This window comes from Dermochelys coriacea, chromosome 1 (assembly GCF_009764565.3).
Source record: "Dermochelys coriacea isolate rDerCor1 chromosome 1, rDerCor1.pri.v4, whole genome shotgun sequence".
Lineage (NCBI taxonomy): Eukaryota > Metazoa > Chordata > Testudines > Dermochelyidae > Dermochelys > Dermochelys coriacea.
In genome coordinates this window covers 258,619,035-258,643,447 of record NC_050068.2, presented here as the reverse complement: position 1 = coordinate 258,643,447, position 24,413 = coordinate 258,619,035, and the positions used below count along the sequence as shown (strand labels likewise).

Below are 24,413 nucleotides of genomic sequence, written 5' to 3'. Positions count from 1 at the left end.
CAGAGCCAGGCCAGCCTGGATTCCTCAGCCAGCCCACCACACCAACACAATGCTGACACGCCCTCCCCACCCAGCTTCCGATCTTGCCTGCAAAACTTGCTCTAGCTCCCTTCTAAAAAAAGAACAAGAGGACTTGTGGCACATTTATTTGAGCATAAGCTTTTGTGAGCTACAGCTCACTTCATTGGATGCATTCAATGGAAAATACAGAGCTCCACTCTGCACCTGATGCCAAATTCACCCGGTCAAGCCAGCTTTCCAAGGGGTAATCGGAACAAATGCAATGGAGTGACCAAAGTGAAAGAGCAAGCTGATTTTTAATTACAATGAGCAGATGGGAGCAGAGATATAAGAATGTTAAACCAGTTTGTAGAGGAGGATGGGCTTTGCAGAGGGACTGCACCAAATATATTAGAAGGTTGGTTTTGTGGCAATCAGTCTTACTCTACTTAAATTAAACCCTGCTGTGTCTCAGTGACATGGTCTCCTCTGTCCAGCTCCAATGTTTTCTTGTTCCACCAAGCTGATTTTTTATTATTGCTGTTCCTAGGATTGTATGAATTTTCCATGCTGCTCAGGAAGTAGTTGCAGCTGCACAACCATTTGGTATCCCCCAGATTTGGGGCACCTGTTGCTTTTAACAGAGTGTAACATCCAAACTCCCTGCTTTTCTTAATCAAGTGTTCATGAAAGCAAGGAGCTGTTAGGGCTGAGTACAACTGGCCAGAGCTAGAGGACAGGACCAGGGGTGTGTGGAACCTTCCAATCTGCAGCACCACCTGCCACTCCAGTCCTCGTTTCTCCTTGTCCCACACAGCTTTCCCTGTTGACCTGCAGCACTGCTTTGTAATCCAAACCTGGGGGTCTCCCAACACAAACAGCTCTGCCAATTCATTTCACTTGTCTTTTTGTGAGGCTGCAAAGGACTGCTAGAAAACCCACCCCTGCACTCCAAGTTGAAAACAGGGATCCAGCCAAACAAGAATACAGTCACTTTACAGTAATCTTTGCAGGTTTGTAACACAGATCAGAAACATGATTAAAACACAGGCTGGCCTTATGCACGCAAGCAAGAATGAACAAGCCACTGGGCTGGGACTCAGGAGACTGGAGTTCTATTCCCATCTCTGCCACTGACCTGCTGGGTCATCTTGGGAAAGTCATATTGCCTCTGTGCCTCAGTTTCCCCATTTGTAAAACAGGGATGATGATTCTGAATGCCTTTGTAAAATGCTGTGAGATCTAGGTGCTGTATAAGTAGAGCCCTGAGCGGATACAAAGTTTGGATCCGCATCCAATCCACAAAAATGGTTTTGAAGGGCTCTACGTATGAGAGCTAGGTATTATTATACTATAATATAGTTGGGACATTATAACTTGATCCCCCACATGGTCATCAGATCCTTACTCAGAATTCATTCAAGTTACTTTGGAGATCACCATGACTACATGCACTGATGAATGTCTAAGGAGCCCTGAACAAAGAATAATGGGAATAAATAGCAAACAGGATGGAGTTTGAGACTGCATCCCATCTCTGTTAGTGAGCAGAGGGAGGGTATAAGTAGCATGTTAATGACATTTACAGAGGTTACTAATTCAGATGAGCTGCAGACCTTAGTGAGGACAGAGGAATAATACCAAGAGACCTCCAGAGATCAGAAACAGAGGCATAAGGTCAGGAGAAAAGTGCACGATAAAACATCCAAGTGAAAAAATAATCCCAAACACAGCCATTAGTTTGGTTGGCTGGAAATGAGGGGGAAGAGCTTTCTAAGACAGTTCTACTAGGCTGTGGAAGAGCCTGCAAGGGTTATGAACACCTCATCATTTGGGAGTTTTAAGATCAGGCAGGAAAAAGTATGAGCAAATGTGCAGTCAGGACAACAATGCACAAGTCAGAGGTGAGGGATGGACTGCATAGTTTCCTTTTTAGCTTTGTCCTGCCAGTTCTGTTAGTTGTTAATAGAGACTAGGCCAGTCCTTCTCCCCCTGGGTAACTACTTGACTGACTATATGCTCTTCAAAGCCCCTTCATTAACTTACATGTGAATAGCTGGAATGGCAGGCAGGTCATGAACTCTCCTTCTTTCTCCTGGAAGGTACCACAGCATATTTCAATCACCAAAGATAACTTCCCCCCACTTTCCTGAATTTAATGGGTAGTTTCACCTTGATAAGGGGGAACCATAGACCACCTCTAGTCCCTCAGCTCATATGGGATTGGAGAGGCAGCAGGAAATGGTTCCCTACCCTCTGCTAGCCATTGAGCTCTTCCCTGCATGTTAAGCTGTTTGTCCAGGAAGAGGATGGTGGGGGTAGGGTGTCTTTAACACTACCCAGCTGGGTGGATCTGGGATTTGGGAGGAGCAAGCCAGGCACTTAATCATAAGGAACTCCCAGGCACAGCTCTAGTAGGAGAGGATAGGAGATCAGGACCACCAGTGCTCATGTGGTCTTTTCTACCCCAGTGTCATAATCTAGTATCATGGTTGTGTCTGTTATAGCTTATTAAAAATGGACACTTCTTCAGAGTGAAACCCAGCAGGAAAGGTCCAAGCTATTTTTGTGTCCTCCTCAAAGGGTAAGTCATGTGGTTCAATGGACTGACCCCAGTGTTAGTAACAATGAGGACCCATATTTTAGTCCCATTGCTGCCTTTCCTTCTTTCAGTGGGCTTGGATAAGGACTTTGTGCCTTAGTCCCTATCTGTGCAATGGAGATAACAATCCTTACCCCATCCCAGAGAGGCACCCAAGGGGTTAATATTGCAGCACACTCTGAAGCTATTCTCATTTACTGTTGTAGAGATGGAGCCGGATCCCTGTGCCCCTATAAGGGAAGCTAGCTGCAACCTCTGGGAAGAGCCAGTCCTGGATTTCCATGACTACTGTGAACTGGCTCAGCCTGCAGCCCATTCTCACCAGAGCTAGCATCTAAACTCACCCTATCTAGGATTGCATCCGATGAAGTGAGCTGTAGCTCACGAAAGCTTATGCTCTAATAAATTTGTTAGTCTCTAAGGTGCCACCGGTACTCCTTTTCTTTTTGCGAATACAGACTAACACGGCTGCTACTCTGAAACCTATCTAGGATGTGGCTTGATGTTAGTAACTCAAAAACAGCACAAACCTCAGCATAGCTACTCCCAGTGAGCCACTCCTATGCCCCACCCCCATTAGATCCTACACCTAGCACAGTGGGAGTGATTTGCTGGGACAACACAAGAGTTACACCCCTCTGTGACATCCAGACTGTGAGAGCTTATCCTAGACCAACCCTGGTTCCTTTTTGGCCAACCACTGATGATTCTCTGCCATCTACAAGGAGCTGTAATTCTGCCCGAGGAGCCCCTCGCTCCAGCTTCTCCAGGGAATCTCTTTCCCATTGCCCCCTTTGCTTATTCACACAGACCCATGATGATGAGGTGAGGTGGAATGATCCCCAAACAGGTGGTGCCCATGAATCATTAACCAATTTCCCTCATTTGCTTTTCTTGCTCTTCCGTTGTTCATCTCTGTGTCTGTCTGGCTCCTGCTCACTCCCAGCCACAATTGCTACTAATATTATTCAGCATTTGCAAATTGCTTTTCTTCCAAAGATCTTAAAAGGCTTTATGCAGGTGGGGAGGTATCAGTGTTTCCCTTTTATAGGTGCGGAATTAGAGGCACAGAAAGCTCAAGCGGGTCAGTGCAGGGCTTGGAATAGAAGCGGTCTCCTGAGTGCCAGTCCAGTGCTGTGTTCCCCAGATGTCTGCTTCTGCAGGATCCACTCCAGCGTGCCTGATGCTAATGCTTATCAGAGTTAACTAAAACTAACCCATTAGTGTTTCATTTAGGTATTGTCTGCATAGAGGGTTTCAACTGCATTAACTTAATTAGTATGCAGTCAAATGACCTTCATCCCCACAATGTATCATGCCATGCTTCAGAATATACTAATTGGCCAGGTAACACCTATTCCATAATTACTTTGACAGCATATTAAGCTCATCATGTATTGAGTTAGTGTGGACTAATGCTCATGTGAACACACTGCCCCTTCCCACTAGATTGGCAGTCTGCCAACTGCTATCCCACACTGCAGGTTTGTTTACCTGTGCTCCGGGTCACGTTGACCAAATGAGACAAGACAGTCTGTACTCTGCAATTCTGCAGCTGTGGAATTCACTGCAGAATCCACCGCTTGCTCCGGAATTTAAGCCTTTGTTTCAAATAGATTCAGTCTCCAGGCCTTACGGGAGGAAAGAAAACTAGCCAAATATGCACTGAGTGTAAAGCAGGGTAGTGCGTGCTGCATACAGCCTGGAACAATAGCAATCAATAGATCATTTTAGCAGAAACATCTAGCTGATATCTTTATCCCACAGTATCCAACTGCTCCCCATGCCTTCCAGGGAGCCTACAGTCCTCCTAATTGCCCCCTGCCAAGCTGCCAAAACCTCCTGCTTCCAACCTGAGAACATCTAGAATTCATTTATGCATTGCCAGTGCAAAAATCTGCAGCCTGTTAAAAAATTAAACATGTTAGGGCAGTGTAAAACTAATTAAGTTCAATAGCTAATTAAACAAGTGGGAGACTATCATGCTGAATGCAATAATCATTTTCAGATTAATTTTAATGCAAACATGTATCTGAACCTGCAGCAGAATCTGCTGTGCTATATTGCCACAGAATCCAGGGGTCTGGCTACAGAATTTAGGACAAGGTTGTCAGGGAGCATACAGAGTCCTGGGTGTATGGAGTCTGTTCTGGATCAGACAAAGGGGTATGTCGTAGGGGGGAGTTGTGAACAGAGAACGCTCTCTGGGTTGCAGGACAAATTGGGAGAGTTTGAAAAACAATTATGGGGCCTGATCACATCTCTGTGTACACAGCTTCCCCTTGATGCAAGTGCATATGAATCTCTGAGTGGACAACTGGGCCAGTTGGGTTTTTGTTTTAATTTTTATTATAATAATGCCCAGAGGCCCCAACTGAGATCAGAGCCCCATTGTACAAGGCTCTATCTACATCCATGAGTTCCAAAGAGTTTACAGTTTATGGCCCCAATCCTGAAAAATATGTGCTGATCTTTACACACATGAGTAATCACATTGATCTCCATGAAATTGAGCACTTGCTTTGCTGGTCCCAGGATTGGGGCCTAAACAGACAAGACAGAGAATGGGAGAAAGGAAGTATTATCACACACCCTCCCCCCCACACACACATACAGATGGGGAATGGAGGCACGGGGGGAATGATGTGCCCTGCTCAAGGTCACACAGGAAATGTGTGGGAGAGCTGGAACCAAACCCAGATTTTAAATTGATGCTTTGTTAGAGTTCTGCACCTTTGCTCTTATAGAAACTCACTTTCCTCTCCTTTCTACAATATCCTTTACTTCTTAGCGCTCTCTGCCTGGGCCAAATTCAGCCCTGGTGCAGCTCCATTGAAGTCAAAGGGATTTCACACACTGCACAAAGCACTGAGTTTTCATTTTTTCTCTTGTGGGCTGTGTTTCCCTCTAAAGTAGCCATAGGATCCTTGCTTTTAAACGAGCCCTATAAAGCGTTGTTGGGGAAGACAGCAGTGTGGAGGGGGGCTGGGGTGCAGTGCCAGCTCTCTGCTAAGTCCCTGCAGCCTGATGCTTTGCAGCCCTTTTGCTGTGAGACTGCAACTGTTGTGGCTGTTTCCCTGTTGTTGGTTAGTTTAGCCCTCCAGCTAAGCCAAAATGCACATACCCCCATGTGGACAAATGAAAGGCCAAACAAGAGGTCCAACCTAAAGCCAAAACCTTAACTTAGTCTTTTCCCTGGCTCAAAATGCTCCTGTGAGAGCCTGACAAACTGTGCCTGGCTACAGTACTGAGCCCTTGGCCTAGGGTATGTCTACCCTGCAGTTAGGCACCTGCGCCTGGCCCGTGCCAGCTGACTCAAATTATGCTGCTGTTTAATTGCAGTGTAGACATTCCATTCCAGCTCAGACGGCAGTGTGAGCTCTGGGACCCTCCCTCCTCACAGGGGCCTAGAACCCAGGCTGCAGGCCAAGCCCGGACATCTATGCTACAATTAAACAGCCCCCCATCCCCTGGCTGGCCCAGACCAGCCGCAGGTTTTTAATTGCAGTCAGAGTAAGAGAGAAGCTCAAAGGCACTAGCCCTGGGGAGGTGTCAAGCCTAGCCAAGGACTCTCCCAACTCCTCCTACCACAAGGCTACCATCACTGCTTCCCCACGGGCCCATAATTTCCCTCCTCAGGCCTCGCCTCTCCAGGGAAAGCACAATCCCCTCCTTAGGGTTCGTTGACTGGGTGTCTTTTTTATGGATTCTTCCTGGACCGTGTCCACTGTTTCTTCAAAAGCTGCCTCAGGATTTCCCAGGGCCTTGCACTCTGAGACTCAGAAGCTTTCTGTGTGTCTGTCTGTCTGCCTGTTTTCATGGAAAAGGAGTACTTGTGGCACCTTAGAGACTAACAAATTTTCCACCGAATGCATCCGATGAAGTGAGCTGTAGCTCACGAAAGCTTATGTTCAAATAAATTTGTTAGTCTCTAAGGTGCCACAAGTCCTCCTTTTCTTTTTTGTGAATACAGACTAACACGGCTGCTACTCTGAAACCTGTTTTCATAGAGATGCCCAGCAAGTCTTGCCCCTTCCCCAAATTCTCCCAGTTTTGAGTGCAGGGCTGCTCCCCTAGCATGTGTACCCTGCAGCCCTTGCCATCTCAGGGATTCCCAAACAAGTTTCAAACACCACCACTCTCTCCCCCTTCTTCTTCTTGAGCTACCCAGCTCTTTCCCTGGCTTTTTCAGCCGCTACCTCCCAGACTCCTTGCTAGGCCAACAGATCCTAAGCCTCCCTGCCCAGACCTTCTTTTTCTGGCTAAAGAAACCCGCCCCCCAGTTGCCCCTGCCTAGGAGCAGGAGAGAGTCACAACCATTTCCCTTTGGTGGACTGGGGAAAGAGTGCTTCCATACAGCTGGCTCACTTCCCAGCATGCCCCCATGTCCCTCTGGCCTACCAGGGAGTTAGCCCCAGTATTCTCTAGCCTAATTTCAATTCTGCTCATTACATTCTGTCCATAACATTTAATTTTCAATTGAGTATGGGATTCCCCTCTTCCTGCTCTGTTGTGTAATGTTCCTGTATGCTCTGGAACAGCCTTCACCCCAGAAATGGCTGCATTTCTGAGTTACAAAGCATTTGCTACAGATCAGTACCCTGTAAAGCCAGCAGGGTGCTTTGGGATCCTCGGAGAGTAGGCACTGTAGAAATCAGTCAGTATTGTGGCATGAGTATTGTGTGTAACCTCTGTTAGAATTCCTTCGCTGTGGCCCCAGGAACAGGTGCTCTCTGCGGGAAAAGACCCCTGCTGTTAGCTGAGAGTGTTCACTGATCTCGCTTCCAGGCCTTTGATCAAAGGCTCTCTTGCTCTGGGAAATTTTCTGGCCTCCGAGTTCTCTGCTGTGCTGATCAAAAATGCCAGTTGTGCTGATCTGGGGCCTGAAACATCAGAGAAAGCTGGCTTAGGGCAGGTTGCTCCTGGGGCCTTAGCCATTCGAACGGCCTTTGCAAGAGCATGACCCCATGTGAAGGGGCGTGAGTGGGACTAAGACTCCTGTCAGAATGTACAGCTTTCTGTGTGCAGGGTTTCTCCTAACTCTGATTTTCTCCTCCACTCCCTAGCCGACTCTGCTTCCTCTCTCAGTGCATCCCATCGCTTGTCAGTGTGAATTAAAGCAAACTCCCCCATCTTCTAGTCTCTTTGTTGCTTTGCCTAGGAACTGCATCAAATGATGTATTTCACCTTCCCTCAGCCCTCCATCAAGCCCTTGCCTCTCCTTTTCTCCTCATGCATCTGGGTGCAAACAAACAAGAAGTATTTTAATATGGCTAAATGTATACAACTAGGAACAAAGAAAGCAGGCCACACTTACAGGATGCGGGGGGCTCTAGCTTGGGAAGCAGTGACTGAAAAAGAGCTGGGCGTTTTGCTGGATAAACAGCTGAACATGAGCTCCCCATGTGACGCTGTGGCCAAGAGGGCTAATGCAAACCTGGGATGTGTAAACGGGATTCTTGAGTTAGAGTAGGGAGGTTATTTTACCTCTGTATTTGGCACATATGTGACCGCTGTTGGAATACTGCATCCAGTTCTGGTGCCCACAGTTCAAGAAGGATGTTGATCATTGGAGAGGGTTCAGAAAAGAGCCACAAGAATGATGAAAGGATTAGAAAACATGCCTTATAGTGACAGACTCAAGGAGCTCAATCTATTTAGCTTAACAAAGAGAAGGTTAAGAGGTGATTTGATGTCAGTCTCTATATATCTACCTGGGGAATAAAAATTTGATAATGGGCTCTTCAGTCAAGCAGAGAAAGGTGTAACATGATCTAAAGGCTGGAAGTTGAAGCTAGACAAATTCAGACAGGAAATAAGGTATAATTTTTTAATGGTGAGAGTAATTAATCATTGGGACAATTTACCTCATGGAGGATTCTCCATCAGTGACAATTTTTAAGTGGCTGTTTTTCTAAAAGATCTGCTCTAGAGGAATTATTCTGGGGAAGTTCTGTGGACTGCATGATACAGAAGATCAACTGGATGATCACAATGGTCCCCTCTGGCCTTGGAATCTAGGACTCTATCTTTCCAATAAAAAAAGGAGTACTTGTGGCACCTTAGAGACTAACAAATTTATTAGAGCATAAGCTTTCGTGAGCTACAGCTCACTTCATCGGATGCATTTCTCTGAAACCTATCTTTCCAATGACTCTCTATTGAATTCCAGTGATGCTTTCAGCTCCTTCCTGAAATTTTCGGACCTGCCCCCTACATATAACTATACAGTATGTGTTGGGGCAATTTTTTAGTAGTTAGTAATCCAGTCTCATCAGAAAGCAGGTCAGGGAGCTCACATAATCCCTGATTGCTCCTTTCCCCCGTCCCAAATAGGGAAATAATCCCGACTGTGTTAAGTGAGTGTGGCTGGAGCACAGAGAATAAGGAAGAACCCAGACTAGGCAAAGAAATTCACCAAGGTTTATTAATCTCACACAGGAGAGAAATCCCAGCAGCTCCTCATAAGCAATAATCCCCTTTGCCCCAAACCCTGCAGGTTACATCCCACCCCACTGTGTTCTCCCCCATTGGGTCAGCACTGGGGGATGTCAGCCACTCTCTTGTCAGGGGCTAGGCGGTGTTGTATAAATCTGAGTGATCCAGCTGCCTTAACAATGAAACATTCCAGTGGGACTGCAGGGTCAGGTGGGAATGCAGGGGAACAGCTGCAGGAACAAGGGAGGGTTCCAATGTGACAGCACTGAGGCCAGGGGGCTCAAGCAAAGGAACAGCTCTTTAACTTTGGATACAGTGCCAGTAGTTATCAAACAGAGGGGCCCATTTCTTAAGCCAGATCTTCCCCATGATTCCACTCCACTAACCAATCCTGTTCCCATACCTGCCTTGCAGCCATTTGAGATTTCCATGAAGACAAAGGAGCATTAGGACAGTAGTGAGGACGTGTAAAGCTAGAGTGGACAAAACACTAGGAAGTGTCCTGTAGGAAATAATCCTGCTTTGCCAGGGTGGAGGGAAGAGACTGACTTAATAAACTAACAGAGCTTTTACATCTCAAGCTTCTATGAGTCTATCAGCATGCATGGGAGGGGACACTGAGATGTAATAATACCAGGTTTTCCATTTTTTACTTGCTATATAATAAATCATTTTAATAATAGTGATGGTGGTAGAATTAGTATAAGAAGATATTGATATGAGCTGCCGACTTCCTTGCAATTGGGGTTTTGGGCTAGGATTGCAAACAAGGCCCTCTCTGATACAGAGTGGAGTAGCTGGGGGAGGAGGATTAGCTTTGGAGAACGGCCTAAACCTGCTGGGAATTACTAGAGAGGAGAAGACACCCAGGCGGGGAACAGAATTCCACTGCTTGGGACGTTAAGACACATTGCCCCAGTTTTTCCAGTGATGGAGGTTTTGAACTGCGCCATTCTCTCTCTCTCTTTCACATACACACACACACACACCCACACACACACACCGTATTCCCATCCCTAGCCCAAACAAAATGACTAACTCTCTTCACACATAGCTACGCACACATATTCTTCCAACCACTCCCCCCAGCATTCTGATACCCACACCATAGCATATGGTTTCAAACAGGATACGTTAATTTTGCTCCTCTCAATTTTTCAGTACCAAGATGCCACGCAAAATTAGTGGGCACTGCTGAAAACGTAGGCCTAAATGTGTAGGGGGAATACCCCCTGGGTGACTGTGAGCAACAGACACACACACAGGGCTTATCGAGGGGCTAGTTAATCTCAAGAGGGAAGTTCAGATCTTTGAACCCCAACATGTGGGCAGTGCCTTACACTAGATCACATCGTTAATTGTGTGGTGTCATATCGCACATGGTAGTAAAACTCCTTCCCCTTCTCCTCGCCACATATTTTCAATATCGTGCCCAGGACAGTGGGAGTCCAGACCTTTCCCCAGTGATCATGCTGTGTCTAGTTCTCCATGTCTCTTGTTTTTATGTTAGCATGCTCCTACTTTCTGAATTTCCATTGATGGATTCCACTGCTCCCACAAGAATGGCACAGGGAAGTGGATAAGGGTGGAATGATCATAAAAAAGCCACAGCTGATAATGTTAAGATTAGCCATCACTGCAGTGCAATTTCCCAATGGCTACATCCTTCCATCTGCTTGCATACACAGGGGTGGAAGGGTGACTCTCCCACTGGATTATGCGTTTCTCCTCTTGGTTTATATTATCAGTGGAGGTCAGCAGGCCCTGAGGTCTTCCTGGTGATGTCACAGCCAGTGGGTTGCCAGTTGTTACAGAACTTTCTTCAGCCAGCAGTCCTCTCTGAGCAGAGACAGTGGCGTCCTGTAGCTGATGAGTCCATGCCTCAGGGAGATGGGTGTCTTCAGCATCTTTCCGCAGCGGGCCCTGGCAGCACCTGGCATTCTCCTCCTGGATCTGGGTGACCTCGGTGGTCCCTCCATACAGACCTGCAGCATTGTTGGCCACATTGGTCACGTGGACTTTATTGCCAGCTCTCTTCTTCTTCCTGCTCTTGTTCTGGAAGAGGAGGCAAGTGAAGACCAGCTTGAACTTCTTGCGGAAATGCTTAGAGATGAGGGCATAGACAATGGGGTTGAGACAGGAGTTGGCATACGACAGGCAGTGGGAGGCCAGGCGGCAGGCATAGGTGACTCGGTTGAAGGGGAAGTAGCCAAACCAAAAGCATAGGATGACCAGGTGGTGGGGCAGCCAGCAGAGGCAGAAGAGTATGGCCACAGCCACAATCATCTTGGTGACCCTGCCCTTGGCCTTACGGGACTCTGAGATCCTCTCCACAGGGTCTACGGAGGTCCACAGGAACTTGATGGTCCTGGCATAAGCCAAGCTCACGACAGCCACGGGCAGGAGGTACCCAAACACAAAGGTGAGGATGTCCAGGATCTTCCGGCGCTGGTCCTCCCAGATGGGGACACAGATGGGCACCCCGTAGTAGTGGACAATCTGGTAGTAGCTGAGGTAGGGCCCTGCGAAGAGCAGTGACAGGGTCCAGATCATTATGATGGCAAGTGCTGCATTCCGGGAGGTCCGGAGATCCCGGGATTTCAGCGGGTAACGAATGGCCAGGTACCTGCAGGGTGGGATGGGGTGAGGTGGGGTTTAAACAGCAAAACAAATGAGTCAGCAAAGGAACTTCACTGTCACTGTCCTGCTGTTCCATGCAACCCCCTCCCAGGTGCTGTCTCCAGTGGGGCCTCTCATCTTCCCTCCTCCACCCCTTGGGAGGGAGGATTAAGCAGAACCCCCTAGTCAATTTGATCTTTCTTTCTTCCACCACCCAAGCATTCTTCCCCCCAATCCCTCCTCCACTCAATGGACTCTTTGGTCCTCCTCAGTCAGCCATGGGAGAGATTCTAGTTTCCTCACTGGCACCCTGCTGCATTGGGCCTGGGGGACTGATGAGTTTGGAGAGCAGAAATCCAGCCTCAATCCACTCCCGTCTGGAAGAACAAACCAACCTCTCCCCAGCGAGGAAGAGAAAGGGCTGGGTAAACAGACTGTGGGAGAGCTTGTTTTGGGTGCTGAGAGAGAGGAGGAGCAGGAGGTGAGGAGCAACAGAGAAGGGCGGGAGAGAGGAAAGGGAAATGGGGGAGAGGGATAACGAGAGAGGTTTATAGGGGGAAGGGAGAATGGAGGGAGCTTGGAGGAGAGATCTGTGGGTTGGCAGAGAAGGGAGACTTGTGGAATGAGTCAAGGGAGGGGATGGAGGTGGAAGGTGAGGGTGCTCTATGGAATGGGTCAGGGTGGATCTGCTAGGATTGTGGTTGAGGGTAAGAGCACAAGCATGGCTCTGTGCAACGGCCTGCCACTGGGTCAGAAATGCACAGCAGTGACAAATGGCCACCGGGGATCAAACCCCAGATACAGTGACCCTGTCCTGGGCGGGTTGTGCCCGCTCCTGACAGACACGGGTGGGGTCTGCTTTTCACCTACACTTACCTCGCCATGCCAATCCAGTCTCTTGAACTGAAGCGAGAGACCCAAAGCGTGAGTGGGGATGGGTGGAGGAGGCTCACCTGCACTGTACTCTCTAAGCAGTGCGCGCGCACACAGATCCTAAACCCCGCGCACACGGCAAATCGCCGCACGCACAAAAATTTGCACAGAAGCACAACAATTTGCACAGAAGAAATTTTTTGTGCACACGGCCTGTCAGAAATTAGAGGGAACATTGCTCACCTGTCGACAGAGACGGCTGCCAGGGTGAAGCTGCTGGCATACATGGTGAGGTAGATGAGGAAGTGCACAGCCTTGCAGGCGAAGGGGCCGAAGAGCCACCCGTCCAGTGTGTAGATGGTGGCTTGGAAGGGGACGCAGCAGATGATGAAGCAGAGGTCCGCCACGGCCAGGTTGAGGATGAACAGGTTGGTGGTGGTGTACTTCACCTGGCCATTACGCAGCAGCACAGCCAGCACCAGTCCATTCCCCACTATGCCCAGGAGGAAGATGAGGGAGAAGGCCACCGGCACGATGATGCCTGCAGCACGCACCTCCAGGCTGTTGGAAGAGGCATTCCAGCTCTCTGGCATCTCCCCATCAGAGAGTGGGCCTGGCAAGGGAGGGAAGAGAGAAAAACAGCAGGTCCTCTGTGTCCACTGTGCATCTCCAGTGTCCGCTGGGTGCCAGCAGCTCAAGAACACCTCTCAGTGGAGAACACAGCAGCTACTGTCAGCCCCGCTCCTATTCACTCCGCCTAGCTGGAGCGAACACCCCTTTGTGGTGTCTCAGCAAGGCGAACCTATGAGCCTCCCAGTGAGAGGCCATAGTGTGCATTTTGGCTATAGTACTATAAAGGAGCAGTGGTGACTTTAGGCCCATGCAACTGCATAGATCCCTGCCCTTCCAGGGTCTCACTTCACACTCCCACCGACCCATCATACTGGGCGCCATCCATGGTCCCCAGTCTGTGGTCCCGTTTGAATCTGGCGCCCAAGGGCAGTGGCAGGGGGTGAATTTCATAACAGCTCTTCCTACCCCGGCTTAGAAAACTGCACTTTGGCTCCATCTCCTGGCCCGTATGAGGAAGGATCCCCAGGAGCCACAGAGCCTCACTCAGAGGTGAGAGGGATTTGCTACAGCCTGAAGGGGTCACAGGCAGGGAGGAGGAGATACAGGGAGGTGAGGCTTGAACCTGAGTGGTGCAGGAGTTGTCACTTCACATAGAGCCCCACAAAACCAAGGGCCAGTTCTGGCCAGAGCAAACACATGCAAAGGGAAACCCCAGTGAGGTGACTGAGGGGCAGTGGCGTTTGGGGTGAGACTGCAGTATGTTTGCTGGTCACTATGAGTCGAACCCTGGCCTGCTGTCACATCAGAGCACAGTGGAGGGTCATAGCCTTTGACACCCTGCTAAACTAAGAACAGGGCCTTTCGCTCCCTTGTGGCCCTGAGGTCCCATCTGCCATTAGATGTCAGCATCCAATAAGCTGATTTAATGATGACATCAAGAGATGCCAAGTCCCTTCATCCACTGTGACGTAATTGGCTGGACTTCTACTGGGATCAGGCAGTCAGGATTTGCTTGGCTTTAGGTCACCACAGGGACCCTGGCTGTGCTGAATCCAAGACCTCCTCCTGCACCAGCCAACACTGCAAGGGTGCAAGTACCAACGGTGACACCAGCCGCTGGTGCGGAGAGCCTCTGCCAGGCACCACTTGACCCCCTTTACTCCATTACGTTCCCAAAGCCGTTAAACCTCTTGGGATTTCTTGTTTTAGTGAGTTTTAATCTCAGCTTTCCTTTGACAGGGGCTCAGCAGAGACCCCTAGGGATGGAGGAGGCAGCCCTTGGGGGCGGGGAAAGGGACACTACACCTTCTATCCCCACAGCATCGCCTAACCAGCTCTGATAGCAGGGAGGTCTCCTCGGCCGAGGGGTTCTACCATCTAAGTTAGGCGGGACAGTCAGCCCTACCTTACAAGAGCAAACCACCATGCATGGCCCCAGCACCCTCCAGTCCAGCTCCCTCTGCTCTGTCCAACACCAAAGAGGGGTTAGCGCTCTCTCTTTCAATCCAGGGTCCCCACTGTTCTATACAGGGGAGGGGCCAGCATCTAGAGATCACTTGGTGTCCCACACCAGGGGATGGCTGCCTCTTGCCATGTTGAAGTAATCAGAGATCCAGGGATGAATTAGCAAAATGACCAATTTTGTATGAGCAGAGGCAGTTTTGTCCAGGGGACACAGCCCAGGCCTGGGCATCAGGAGACCTGGGTTCTACTCCTGTCTCTGTGACCTCGAGCAAGTCACTGTCCCACTGTGCACCCATTTCCCTTCTTCCCACCCTTCGTCTGGCCTGTCAATTTAGATTGTGAGCTCTCTGGGGCAGGGACTGTCTCTCTCTATGTGTGTATATAGCACCTAGCAGAATGGTCTCGGCTGGCTCCTCTAGGCACTACCGTAAGACGAAGTAATAATCATTAAGAAGCTAAGTTCAATTACATGAGCAAGGAACTGGAGTAGTCTGGTTAATTCCAGGACTTCACGCACACAATGGCCTCAAGCAGAGCATTGCGTGACAGTGCATGTCACCAATGAGGCACAAGCATCATATCCTATATCAGATGATCTTATTATTATTATTATTACAGCAGCAGAATAAATTGTCATTGGTTGTTCAGTAATTATGAGGGAAGGACACTGTTACCAAGCAACATCTGATCAACTTTTTATGGGTGCCATGAGCCCCCAGAGTTTCTTCTGTGTTACTCCAGCCAGGACCAGGGCTTTCCCTCTCATTCATAAAACCCTCTCTTTCACTCCAGTAGGTTGTCTCTGCACTCCTGGCTCTCGAGGGGCTGACTCTGTACCTCTGGCCCACATTGGGTGAGGCCTGTTCCCACAGCTCTCCCGCCCAGTGTCCTCTCTTCCCCTCACAGCATCCCCTCTGCTCCACACAGGGAGGAGGCCTGTCCCCAGAGCTCTCATCCCTGAGTAAACTTTGCACCACATGGAGAGACTTGTCCCCATACATCTCTCCCCCCCCAGCATCATCTCTCCCTCACATAGAGAGATCTGTCCCGATAACTTTTCAGAATCCTCTCTATCCCCTATGCCCATAGATCCCTCCCCCCGACCCCAGAGTCCCCTCTGCCCCACATGGAGGGAGCATCTTCCCAGAGGTCTTCCTCCCCCGTATCTCTTCTGCCCCAAACAGAGAGACCAGTCCCCACAGCTCTCAGAATCCCCTCTGCCCCACATGCAGAAACCTGTCTCCACAGCTTTCCCTCCCAGAATCCCCTCTGGCCCACACAGAGAGACCTGTCCCTGTAGATCTTCCCCCCAGCATCCTCTCTGCCCCATAAGGAGAGACCTGTCCTCACAGACTCCCTGCCCACCCCGAGTCCCCTGTGCCCAACATAGAGAGACCTGTCCCCATAGCTTTCACTCCAGAGCCTGCTCTGCCTCACACAGACATAGGTGCTGGAACTATGGGTGTGGCCGCAACCCCAGGCTGGAAGTGGTTTCCATCATATCCAGGGTTTACAGTTTGGTTCAATGGCTCTCAGCACCCCCACTATACAAACTGTTCCAGCACCCCTACTCACAGAGAGACCTGTCTCCATAGCTCCCCCCCAGCATCCCCTTTGCCCCACATGGACACCTGTCCCCCCGCATCCTCTCTGCTCAACACAGACACCTGTCCCTCCAGCTCCTGCCCCAGCATCCCCTCGGCCCCACATGGACCCCTATCCCCCCAACTCTCCCCCTTCCCCAGCATCCCCTCTGCCCAAAACAGACTCCTGTCCCTCCAGCTCCTCCCCCAGCATCCCCTCTGCCCCACAGACACCTGTCCCCCAGCTCTCCCCCTTCCCCAGCATCCCCTCTGCCCCACACAGACACCTGTCCCCCCAGCTCTCCCCCTCCCCCAGCATCCCCTCTGCCCCACACAGACACCTGTCCCCCCAGCTCCTCCCCCAGCATCCCCTCTGCCCCACACAGACACCTGTCCCCCCAGCTCTCCCCCTTCCCCAGCATCCCCTCTGTCCCACACAGACACCTGTCCCCCCAGCTCTCCCCCTTCCCCAGCATCCCCTCTGCCCCACAAAGACACCTGTCCCCCCAGCTCCTCCCCCAGCATCCCCTCGGCCCCACACGGAACCCTGTCCCCCCAGCTCCTCCCCCAGCAGCCCCTCTGCCCCACACAGACACCTGTCCCCCCAGCTCCTCCCCCAGCATCCCCTCTGTCCCACACAGACACCTGTCCCCCCAGCTCTCCCCCTTCCCCAGCATCCCCTCTGCCCCACACAGACACCTGTCCCCCCAGCTCCTCCCCCAGCATCCCCTCGGCCCCACACAGACACCTGTCCCCCCAGCTCCTCCCCCAGCATCCCCTCGGCCCCACACGGAACCCTGTCCCCCCAGCTCCTCCCCCAGCAGCCCCTCTGCCCCACACAGACACCTGTCCCCCCAGCTCCTCCCCCAGCATCCCCTCTGCCCCACACAGACACCTGTCCCCCCAGCTCCTCCCCCAGCAGCCCCTCTGCCCCACACAGACACCTGTCCCCCCAGCTCCACCCCCAGCATCCCCTCGGCCCCACACGGACCCCTGTCCCCCCAGCCCGGAGCCGCACGGCAGCAGCGGGCGGGCTCTGTCGCTCTCCCCGTCGAGGGCGCTCGCTCTCCCCGGGCCCCGCGGACGGGGCAGGACTCGGAGCAAGGGAAGAGCGATCGCGCTGCCCCCGCCGGCCCGGCCCCCTCACCTGCGCCTCGCTCCGGGGCAGCCCCGCGGGGCCGGGGGCCGGGGGCCGAGGCCGGGGCGCTGCGATCCCGCTCCCTCCCCACGGGCCAGCGGGGCCCGGAGTTTGCCCGAGCTGCGCCTCCCGCACGTGGCGCGGGGCCCCCTCCGGCTCCCTCCTTCCCGGCGCCGCCCGCCCGCTCCGGGCGGCTGGCGCCGGCGTTAAGCCCTCCGCGCCCGGCCCCGCCAGGGGTCCGGCGCCCCCTCCCCCCTCGGCACAGGAGGCGGGCGGCTCCCACGGGCCCGGGCAGAAATGCCCCCCGAGGCCGCAGCTCTGCGGAGACCCACTGAGCCGGCCCGGCCCGGCCGATCTGCCGGCCCGGCGCTGGGGGCCAGGGGCTGAGCGCCCCCAGGCTCACCCCGAGCCTGGCGGGGGAGGACAGAGCGGCGGCATGTGTCACCCCAGCGGCTCAGCTTCCCCAGCGGAGGGCGCCGGGAGTCCCCTGGGGGCAGGGGGGCAACGCGGGGGCAGCCACACACCGGGGCGAGAGTGGCGTGGTGGATGAGGGGCTGCACCTTCGCCAGCAGGAGGCAGGAGTTGCGGGGGCACCGGGGGAGGGGAGGTGTGTGCGATGGGACTCGAGGGGTCGCAGGCAGAGCCGGTTGTGGGCCCTGCAGTGGCACTCACCCCCAGACCAGAGGGCCAAGGGCACCACGAGCCCAGCTCAGCCCGGGCAGTATCCCCTCAGAGAGAATGGGGTGTGCAAGGACTCCAGCCCCCCAGGGGCCCGTGGCTGGGTAGGCTAGTTAAACACCCAGGTTTAAACTCTAAAGCAGCCAGGGAGGGCGACGAGGGGCCCCCAAGGCTGTGTGTCTGGCTGACCCCAGGACTCTTGTCGCTATGAGAAGGGGCGGTTTGGAGGCACGTGGCCTTGTCAAGGCACAGGTCAAGCAGGGAGTTCCTGTCTCCTCTCATTCCCCTGCTCCCTAAGGGATTTTAGATGAGATGGCTCCAAAGTCTCTCAATCACGGCTTCTCCCCTTCCCCCTGGGGGACACGCAATCGCTGCTGGGAGAGGCATGCGCCGGGGAGGGCGAGCAACTAACCCTTCTGCCCCCTGCCATCCACTTCTCTCCCTTCTCCATGGGCCCAGTCCCATGTTGGGCTAATGGATGCAGTACAGCTTCATACAGAAGGGAGCTTTCCCAGGTGGCCGGGATGCCGTGCTTTATTTGGGCTTACCGCGTCAGTTATTAAAATAAAAAAATTGCTTGAGCCCCGGCCCCTCTTTCATTACAAATTAAGCACTGCTGGGATCAGTCCTGCACCGAGGCAAGCAGCCATTCAAATTCACTCTGCATGGCGAGTTGTCTCACACTCACACTCCCCTTGTTGCTGCCTGCTCTGGTAACTCTGCTCAACAGGGCTTAGCCATGAGATTTCCCCCAACACCCAGCAACAGTTGGTGCTTCCAGCAGCACCTCCAGCATCAACTGCTGGACCTACAGCCTCAGCAGCACCCATCACACCTTTACAACCAGCAGCACATCTACCTCAGCCATACCCTGCCATAGCCCCACTTCCCCAGCAACACCCATTGTCCCTCCTTGCCAAGCAGGACTTGTTGCACCCCAACACGCAGGAACATCTTTACATCCCCACTTACCCCCCCTCCACCAAGCAGCTTCCCTACACCACCAGCAGCACCTGTGGGACCCAGCAGCACCCACAATACCCCAGCAACACTTACTGTAGCTCTACAGTCAGCAAAACTCACTCTAATCCTACCACTCAGCATCACCCATACCCCTGCAGCTGCACCTGCTGCACTTGGCATCACCCACTGCCTCTACACCCAGCCATCCACCCACCTATGCTGGGGGGGGGGGGGGAAGTGTCCCTGTGAATAGCTGGTTGTGTCTCTGTGAGCTGCAGCAATGTCTGGTATCAGACTCTGTAATGAGGGGAAAGGGGACGGATTTCTCTCAGCCAAAGGGATCCACTGATAACCAGAGAGGTAGAGGGAGGGAACTCGGTGTGCCAGCCTGCAGCAAGACACACGCAAGGGGAGCCCCGAAGGAGCTGCACCCATCATGGAGGTGGCCAAAGCAGGTCTCATTTGCCTGCTGCTGCTGGGGAGCTGGGGCCAGGGGCCTCTTCCCTCTGGAGCCTCTTTCCTCTCCCAGGAGGGAGACCTTCCCCTAAGTGAGGACCTTCCGCAGCCTGAGAAGATCAGTGAGACTACCCCACCCAATCCTGATGTCCACCTCATCCGGAGCAAGCCATCTGCTCACGTGAGGCCATATAGCCTGTCCCGCTCTCCCAATGACTACCACTACACCCCTAAGCCCAAGCATCTCAGGGCCCCTCGGTTGTTGAAGCTGCTGGGCCCCTCATATGACCCCTTCTGGATGTCCTCGCAGGATCCACGAAGCCGCAACACCAGCCTGGAGCAGCTGGGCACCCTGAGTCAGGATCTGGCCGATGGCACCAGCCGTTACCGGAAGAAGCTGCTGCAAGAGGCTGAAAATGTGGAGCTTCCTGTCCTGCTGTCCCCTGAGGAGAGGACAGCCAGCAACCTAAGCCAAGCTGTTGCCCACCGCCTCCGTCGGTGGCTGGTGGACAGCGCCACCTGCCACCTGACCTCATCCTGGGTGGATCTGGGGCCTGTCTTCTGGCCACGTTGGGTCCGCCATACAGAGTGTGACACCTCCCACACTGGCTGCTCCTGGCCTCCTGGCATGACCTGCCGTCCTGCCCAGGTCACCCACATCAAGCTCCTGGTCTGGCACTGCTGGATGAGCAAGGACCCAGCCATAGACAGGGGCAGAACTCTCCAGCAATGCACCTGGAGGCAGATCCCCTACCCAGTAGTGTCTGCTTGCAAATGCTCCTGTCGGTAATAGGACAGTGAGGGGCAGGGGGCTCTTCCCCCACTGGAAGGGTGAGGTCATGGGTGCATTGCCACCTCGGTGCTCCTTCAGGGGTTTGCTATCATGTTGCAGCAGTTTGAAATCGCCTGCACAGCCAGGGCGTGAAAGGCTGAGCGAAGGATGGCATGACCCCACCCACGTTCCTTACTGCAGATAGAGCTGGGAGTCCTCTCCAGATGTTCTCATCTCCACCTGGACCAGCAAGAAATCACAGAGAGATACTCCTCTAATCTCTCCATCCACTACAGCCAGGATCCAGCATCCTCCTGGAGGAAGTTCTGAGGCTGTGGAAAGCTGGGGATCCCTAGAAATTTACAGAAGAGGGGGAGCCAGAACTTGGGCTCCCCTCCCATATCCAAGGGAATGAAGCCAGGAACAGAGTGCCATGGGAACTAGAGGCACCCATAGTCATCTCAGGTTTAGATTTATAATACTAAGGCTTTGGGATCCATGGGGGTAAGGTGCTACAGAAATGCTGGCTACGATTACTACCAAAAGGAAGCCCTGCTGTGTGTGTGGAGAAATAAAAATACAGAATAAGAACTTGTAGGAGTCTGTGGCATTTAATACATAACTGGAGCCAAAATGATCCCTTTGCTATTCACAGCTGCTTGGTTAAGTGGCAGAGCCTGCTAGGCCTTTGCTTATGGGTCATAGGTTCGAATCCCCACTTCAGGACATCATCTTGTCCCCAGCGCTACCACAGTAAGGCTAATCCCAAAGGGAAGTGGGTGCTGTGATGCTCGGTCAAACCAAGGTCCCTGGTGCTGGAGGGTTCCCTGTGGTGGCAGAGCAGGGCAGTGCTGCGTCAGGAGGAAGTGGGTTCTGTACTATGGGCCTGACCCAGAGCCCACTGCAATCATGGGAACTAATCATGGGAGCCTTCCCCTGAAGGTTGCCGGGCACTGGCATGGACTCTCAAAAGTGGGGTCACTTCTGCTCCCTCTGTCCCCTATCCCTTACCTAGGAGCGAGAAGAGAGACAACCAGAGGCAGGAAGGGCAGTGATTAGCTGTTTACACAGGGAGTCCTTGTGCTTGCCTGTTGTTTGAGCGTGATTTATCTGCGGTGAAGGACTTGGGACAGGGTCGGCTCCGTTTCCTGCCACAGCCCAAACAAATGAACCCAAAGCAGCCCTGGCCTCTCAGCTCTGGGCCTGCAGCAGCCTCCGCGGCTACCTTGATTCAAGCCCTGCTCTCCCCTAGGGCTTGGTCTGTGTCTCCATCCTGACCTATACCAATTACAGTGAAACATTTGCCCGCAGTTCAGGACTTCTCTGCGTAGAGCAGAGTTAATGGGGCTCTGAGTTCAACTGCTGCCTTGGCATCAATAACAAAATGAGCTTGATGGTGCTCTGCCCCGTGCAGAGCACCAACGAACTGCTAACAGCCATCTGTCTTTTCCTCGGCACAGAATTAGATGAGGGGGAGCTGCAAATTCGGCTTGAGATACGCTGTGCGCATTGCAAACAGTGGCAGGTCAGGCATACAGTCGCTGCAGGTCAGGATCAAGATATACCGGTGTTGCTGCGTGGGTTGCGAGGGACTGGACTGCATAGGAGGGAGGGAGGGAGCGGCAGATCAGGACTGAGGTGCATCAGCAGAGCCGTGGAGAGCCCTAGACTAGAATAGCAGGGGATGCATGGCCTTGGCCTTGTGTAGTCTGCCGAGCAGCAAGCACCCTCTGATTTCTGTGGGGCACGCTGTGAGAAGCTGCATCATCTGCAGCACTGTGACATACACCAGGAAACCGTGAGAACCAGAGCTTTGGAGTGAATTAAATGTTAATGCCCCGTCCATTTGTGGGATTTGTGTTATTTGTTGGTAATATTTCATTTCTCCAAACCCTTGCTTGCTCAAGATCTCCCCATTTTGCTCACGCTGCTGCAGAAACTGCACCGCTGGGTCTTGAACCAGAGCAGCTGTTGGGGAAGACCTGGATGGAGGCAAAGGGTTTGGCAGCTAAAGGGGAGTGGGGAGGATGGAGGGGACAGAGGAGGCAGCTGTGGCAGAGGGAGTGGGGAGGTTTGGGCAGGTCTGGCAGCTGGGTGGTGTGGGGCTGGGGGAGCTGCCCCTTGAGGAGGGATTTGGCAGTTGAGGGGGAAGAGGCTAAACTGGGCCACTTGAGGAAGGAGGCACAGGGATCTTGTTACTAGGGGAGAGTTTGGCAGCAGCAAAAGGGGCACTGCCTCTCTCCTCTCCGGTCTGCTTCCTCTTTCTATCATCAACCTGTGTGCACTGGCTCAGCAATATTCCTGGCTGACATGGGTGCTGGATTAGGATAGCAGGGAGAGCTGCAGACCAGGACTGAGGGACACTGGGAGAGCAGGTCTGGAGTAGCAGGGGGCTGCAGACCAAGAATGGGGCACATTAGTATTTGTTAGAGCTGTGTGGGAACCCAGGACTGGAACAGAAGAGTTGCTGCAGGTTCACTACGGTGCGCCAGATGCAGAGGCAAGCCCAGGGCTAGGCATACTACCCATACTGGGGAGAAAAGGGCACAAGTAAATACAGGCAGCGAGAAGATAATGAGTGGCTTAGATGACAAAAACAGTGGAAGCTTTGCTCGGGATCTCAAAGCACCTCCCTCACCCCGAGGCTTAGCCCCTCCCTGTTGGTTTCATGGTACAATGGGGCCCCTGAGTGGCAGGCAGCTTCCCATCATTTTCTGTGGCCATGAGACAGAGCTGGCTTGTTCTGTGTATGCTGGCACTGACACGGCTATCCTCCTCTCAGCTAGGGGTGCCCCTGGGCAGGGGTTTTGCTCTGAGTTGGCTAGAGCCGGTGCCAGCAGGCTCTGATGACTGGAGAGTTTTCACAAGGCTGAAGCTTACCAGATGGGAAGCACGCACACAGGAGCCCTTTGGGAACTGGAGGAAACGTTCTCCTGATCCTTTAGCCCCTTGTCATTTTAAAACAGGGCAACTCCCATTTGTTTTCATGGTGGAGACCAAGTCTGAACAGAGATCATCTGGATAGCTCCTTTCCCAGGCCCCCAACCACCTCTTATCCCACCCCTGAGTGCCCAGTGGTCACGTGGCAACTGCGGTGATTGCTTATGTGGAAAAGTAACAGGAAAGAAAGGACTGTACCTGGTCCTGCGGTGGCTCTGCTGCCCAGGTGCTTTCTCCTGGTGCCTCTTGTGGGCCAGCAGCTACCAATGGAGAACAACCGGACTAGTTCTGCCTCCCTGTTCCAGCCGCTTTTTACAGGTGTCTTGGTGGCACTTCAACAAGCACAGCTAACACATTTTCAAGCCGCATCACTGGATAAAGAACTGCCAAGAGAGATGCCCGAGCTCTCACTTGTAAAAAAAAAAAAAAGACCATCTAGAGGCTTCACATGGGACAAAACATAGCTGCTCATCTCCTAAGTGAGGTGGGCTGTCTTGAGCATGCACCATCTGGCCTCATATCTCCCTGTTTGCTGCTGGATACAGTTCAAGGGGCTGGGGCAAATCTTACAGGCCTTGTGTAGGCCAGCACCTCCTTAACTTGGGGGCTGCCTCTTGCTCTCTAGAGGGGCAGTAACACTTCCCACCACTGCTCCCAGGGACGCAGGGAGGACCAGCTATTGTTAGCGCTGCCCTGCCCTGCAGAGCGGTGCCAACACAGGGCACCCGCATGCATGCACACAAGCGGGAGGTTTCTGATTTAGAGCAAAGACGATGCCAAAAATTCTCCTGCATGGTGTCTCGGGTTCACTTCTGGCTCCTGCAAAGTAAATTGCTCAAAAAGAGCTTGAACAAACAAGTCCCAGCGCCCGGCCTCGCTCCATGTTTTCTGGCATGTAATAATTGCAACAAATGGATCCAAATGATAGGTTTCTGCCATCAAATGCAATCATCTCCTCAACCCCAACACAGCTTCTGTGAACTCTCCTCCCTCCCTCCCTCCCCAGCCTTCTTCTATGAACAGACATTGGGCAGCAACACCCTCTACTGGATGGCGATTGTTGTTTGTAGACTGCGTAAGAACGGTACCGAGAACCAACCCAGCCATTTTACTGGTGGCCTAGTCCTGACGAGACCCCAGAAGGCCACGGGGTACAATGCTGCTGGTCTATCTACTGAGCTGCATTCCCTCTACCTCCTACAGACGGAACAGGTGAGACAGACACGGGAGGCGAAATGTTCCGAGACCAGGACAGCAACTTAAGCATAAGGGCTTGAAATGGTCAATGCAGCATGGAAACTATTACCAGAGAGG

The 24,413-nt window shown here is 52.6% G+C and overlaps 2 protein-coding genes across 3 annotated transcripts; one reads left to right on the top strand and one right to left on the bottom strand.

The window, feature by feature from the left end:
* Positions 1-8,978: 8,978 nt before the first annotated feature.
* Positions 8,979-23,419, bottom strand: GALR3 (galanin receptor 3). Of its 2 annotated transcripts, none has more exons than XM_038374773.2 (3): positions 23,298-23,419; positions 12,776-13,145; positions 8,979-11,666 (listed from the first exon to the last, which is right to left on the bottom strand). In XM_038374773.2, the coding sequence occupies exons 2-3, from the start codon at positions 13,123-13,125 to the stop codon at positions 10,667-10,669; spliced, it is 1,350 nt and encodes a 449-aa protein (XP_038230701.1). In that variant the 5' UTR covers positions 13,126-13,145; positions 23,298-23,419; the 3' UTR covers positions 8,979-10,666. The 2 variants fall into 2 exon arrangements, with proteins under 2 accessions (XP_038230701.1, XP_038230711.1); XM_038374783.2 differs by lacking the exon at positions 23,298-23,419 and adding an exon at positions 17,300-17,435.
* LOC119844227 (noggin-like) lies at positions 19,368-20,177 on the top strand. The gene has a single exon (XM_038374809.1). It carries the CDS (start codon positions 19,368-19,370, stop codon positions 20,175-20,177), a length of 810 nt encoding a protein of 269 aa, XP_038230737.1.
* Positions 23,420-24,413: the final 994 nt, after the last annotated feature.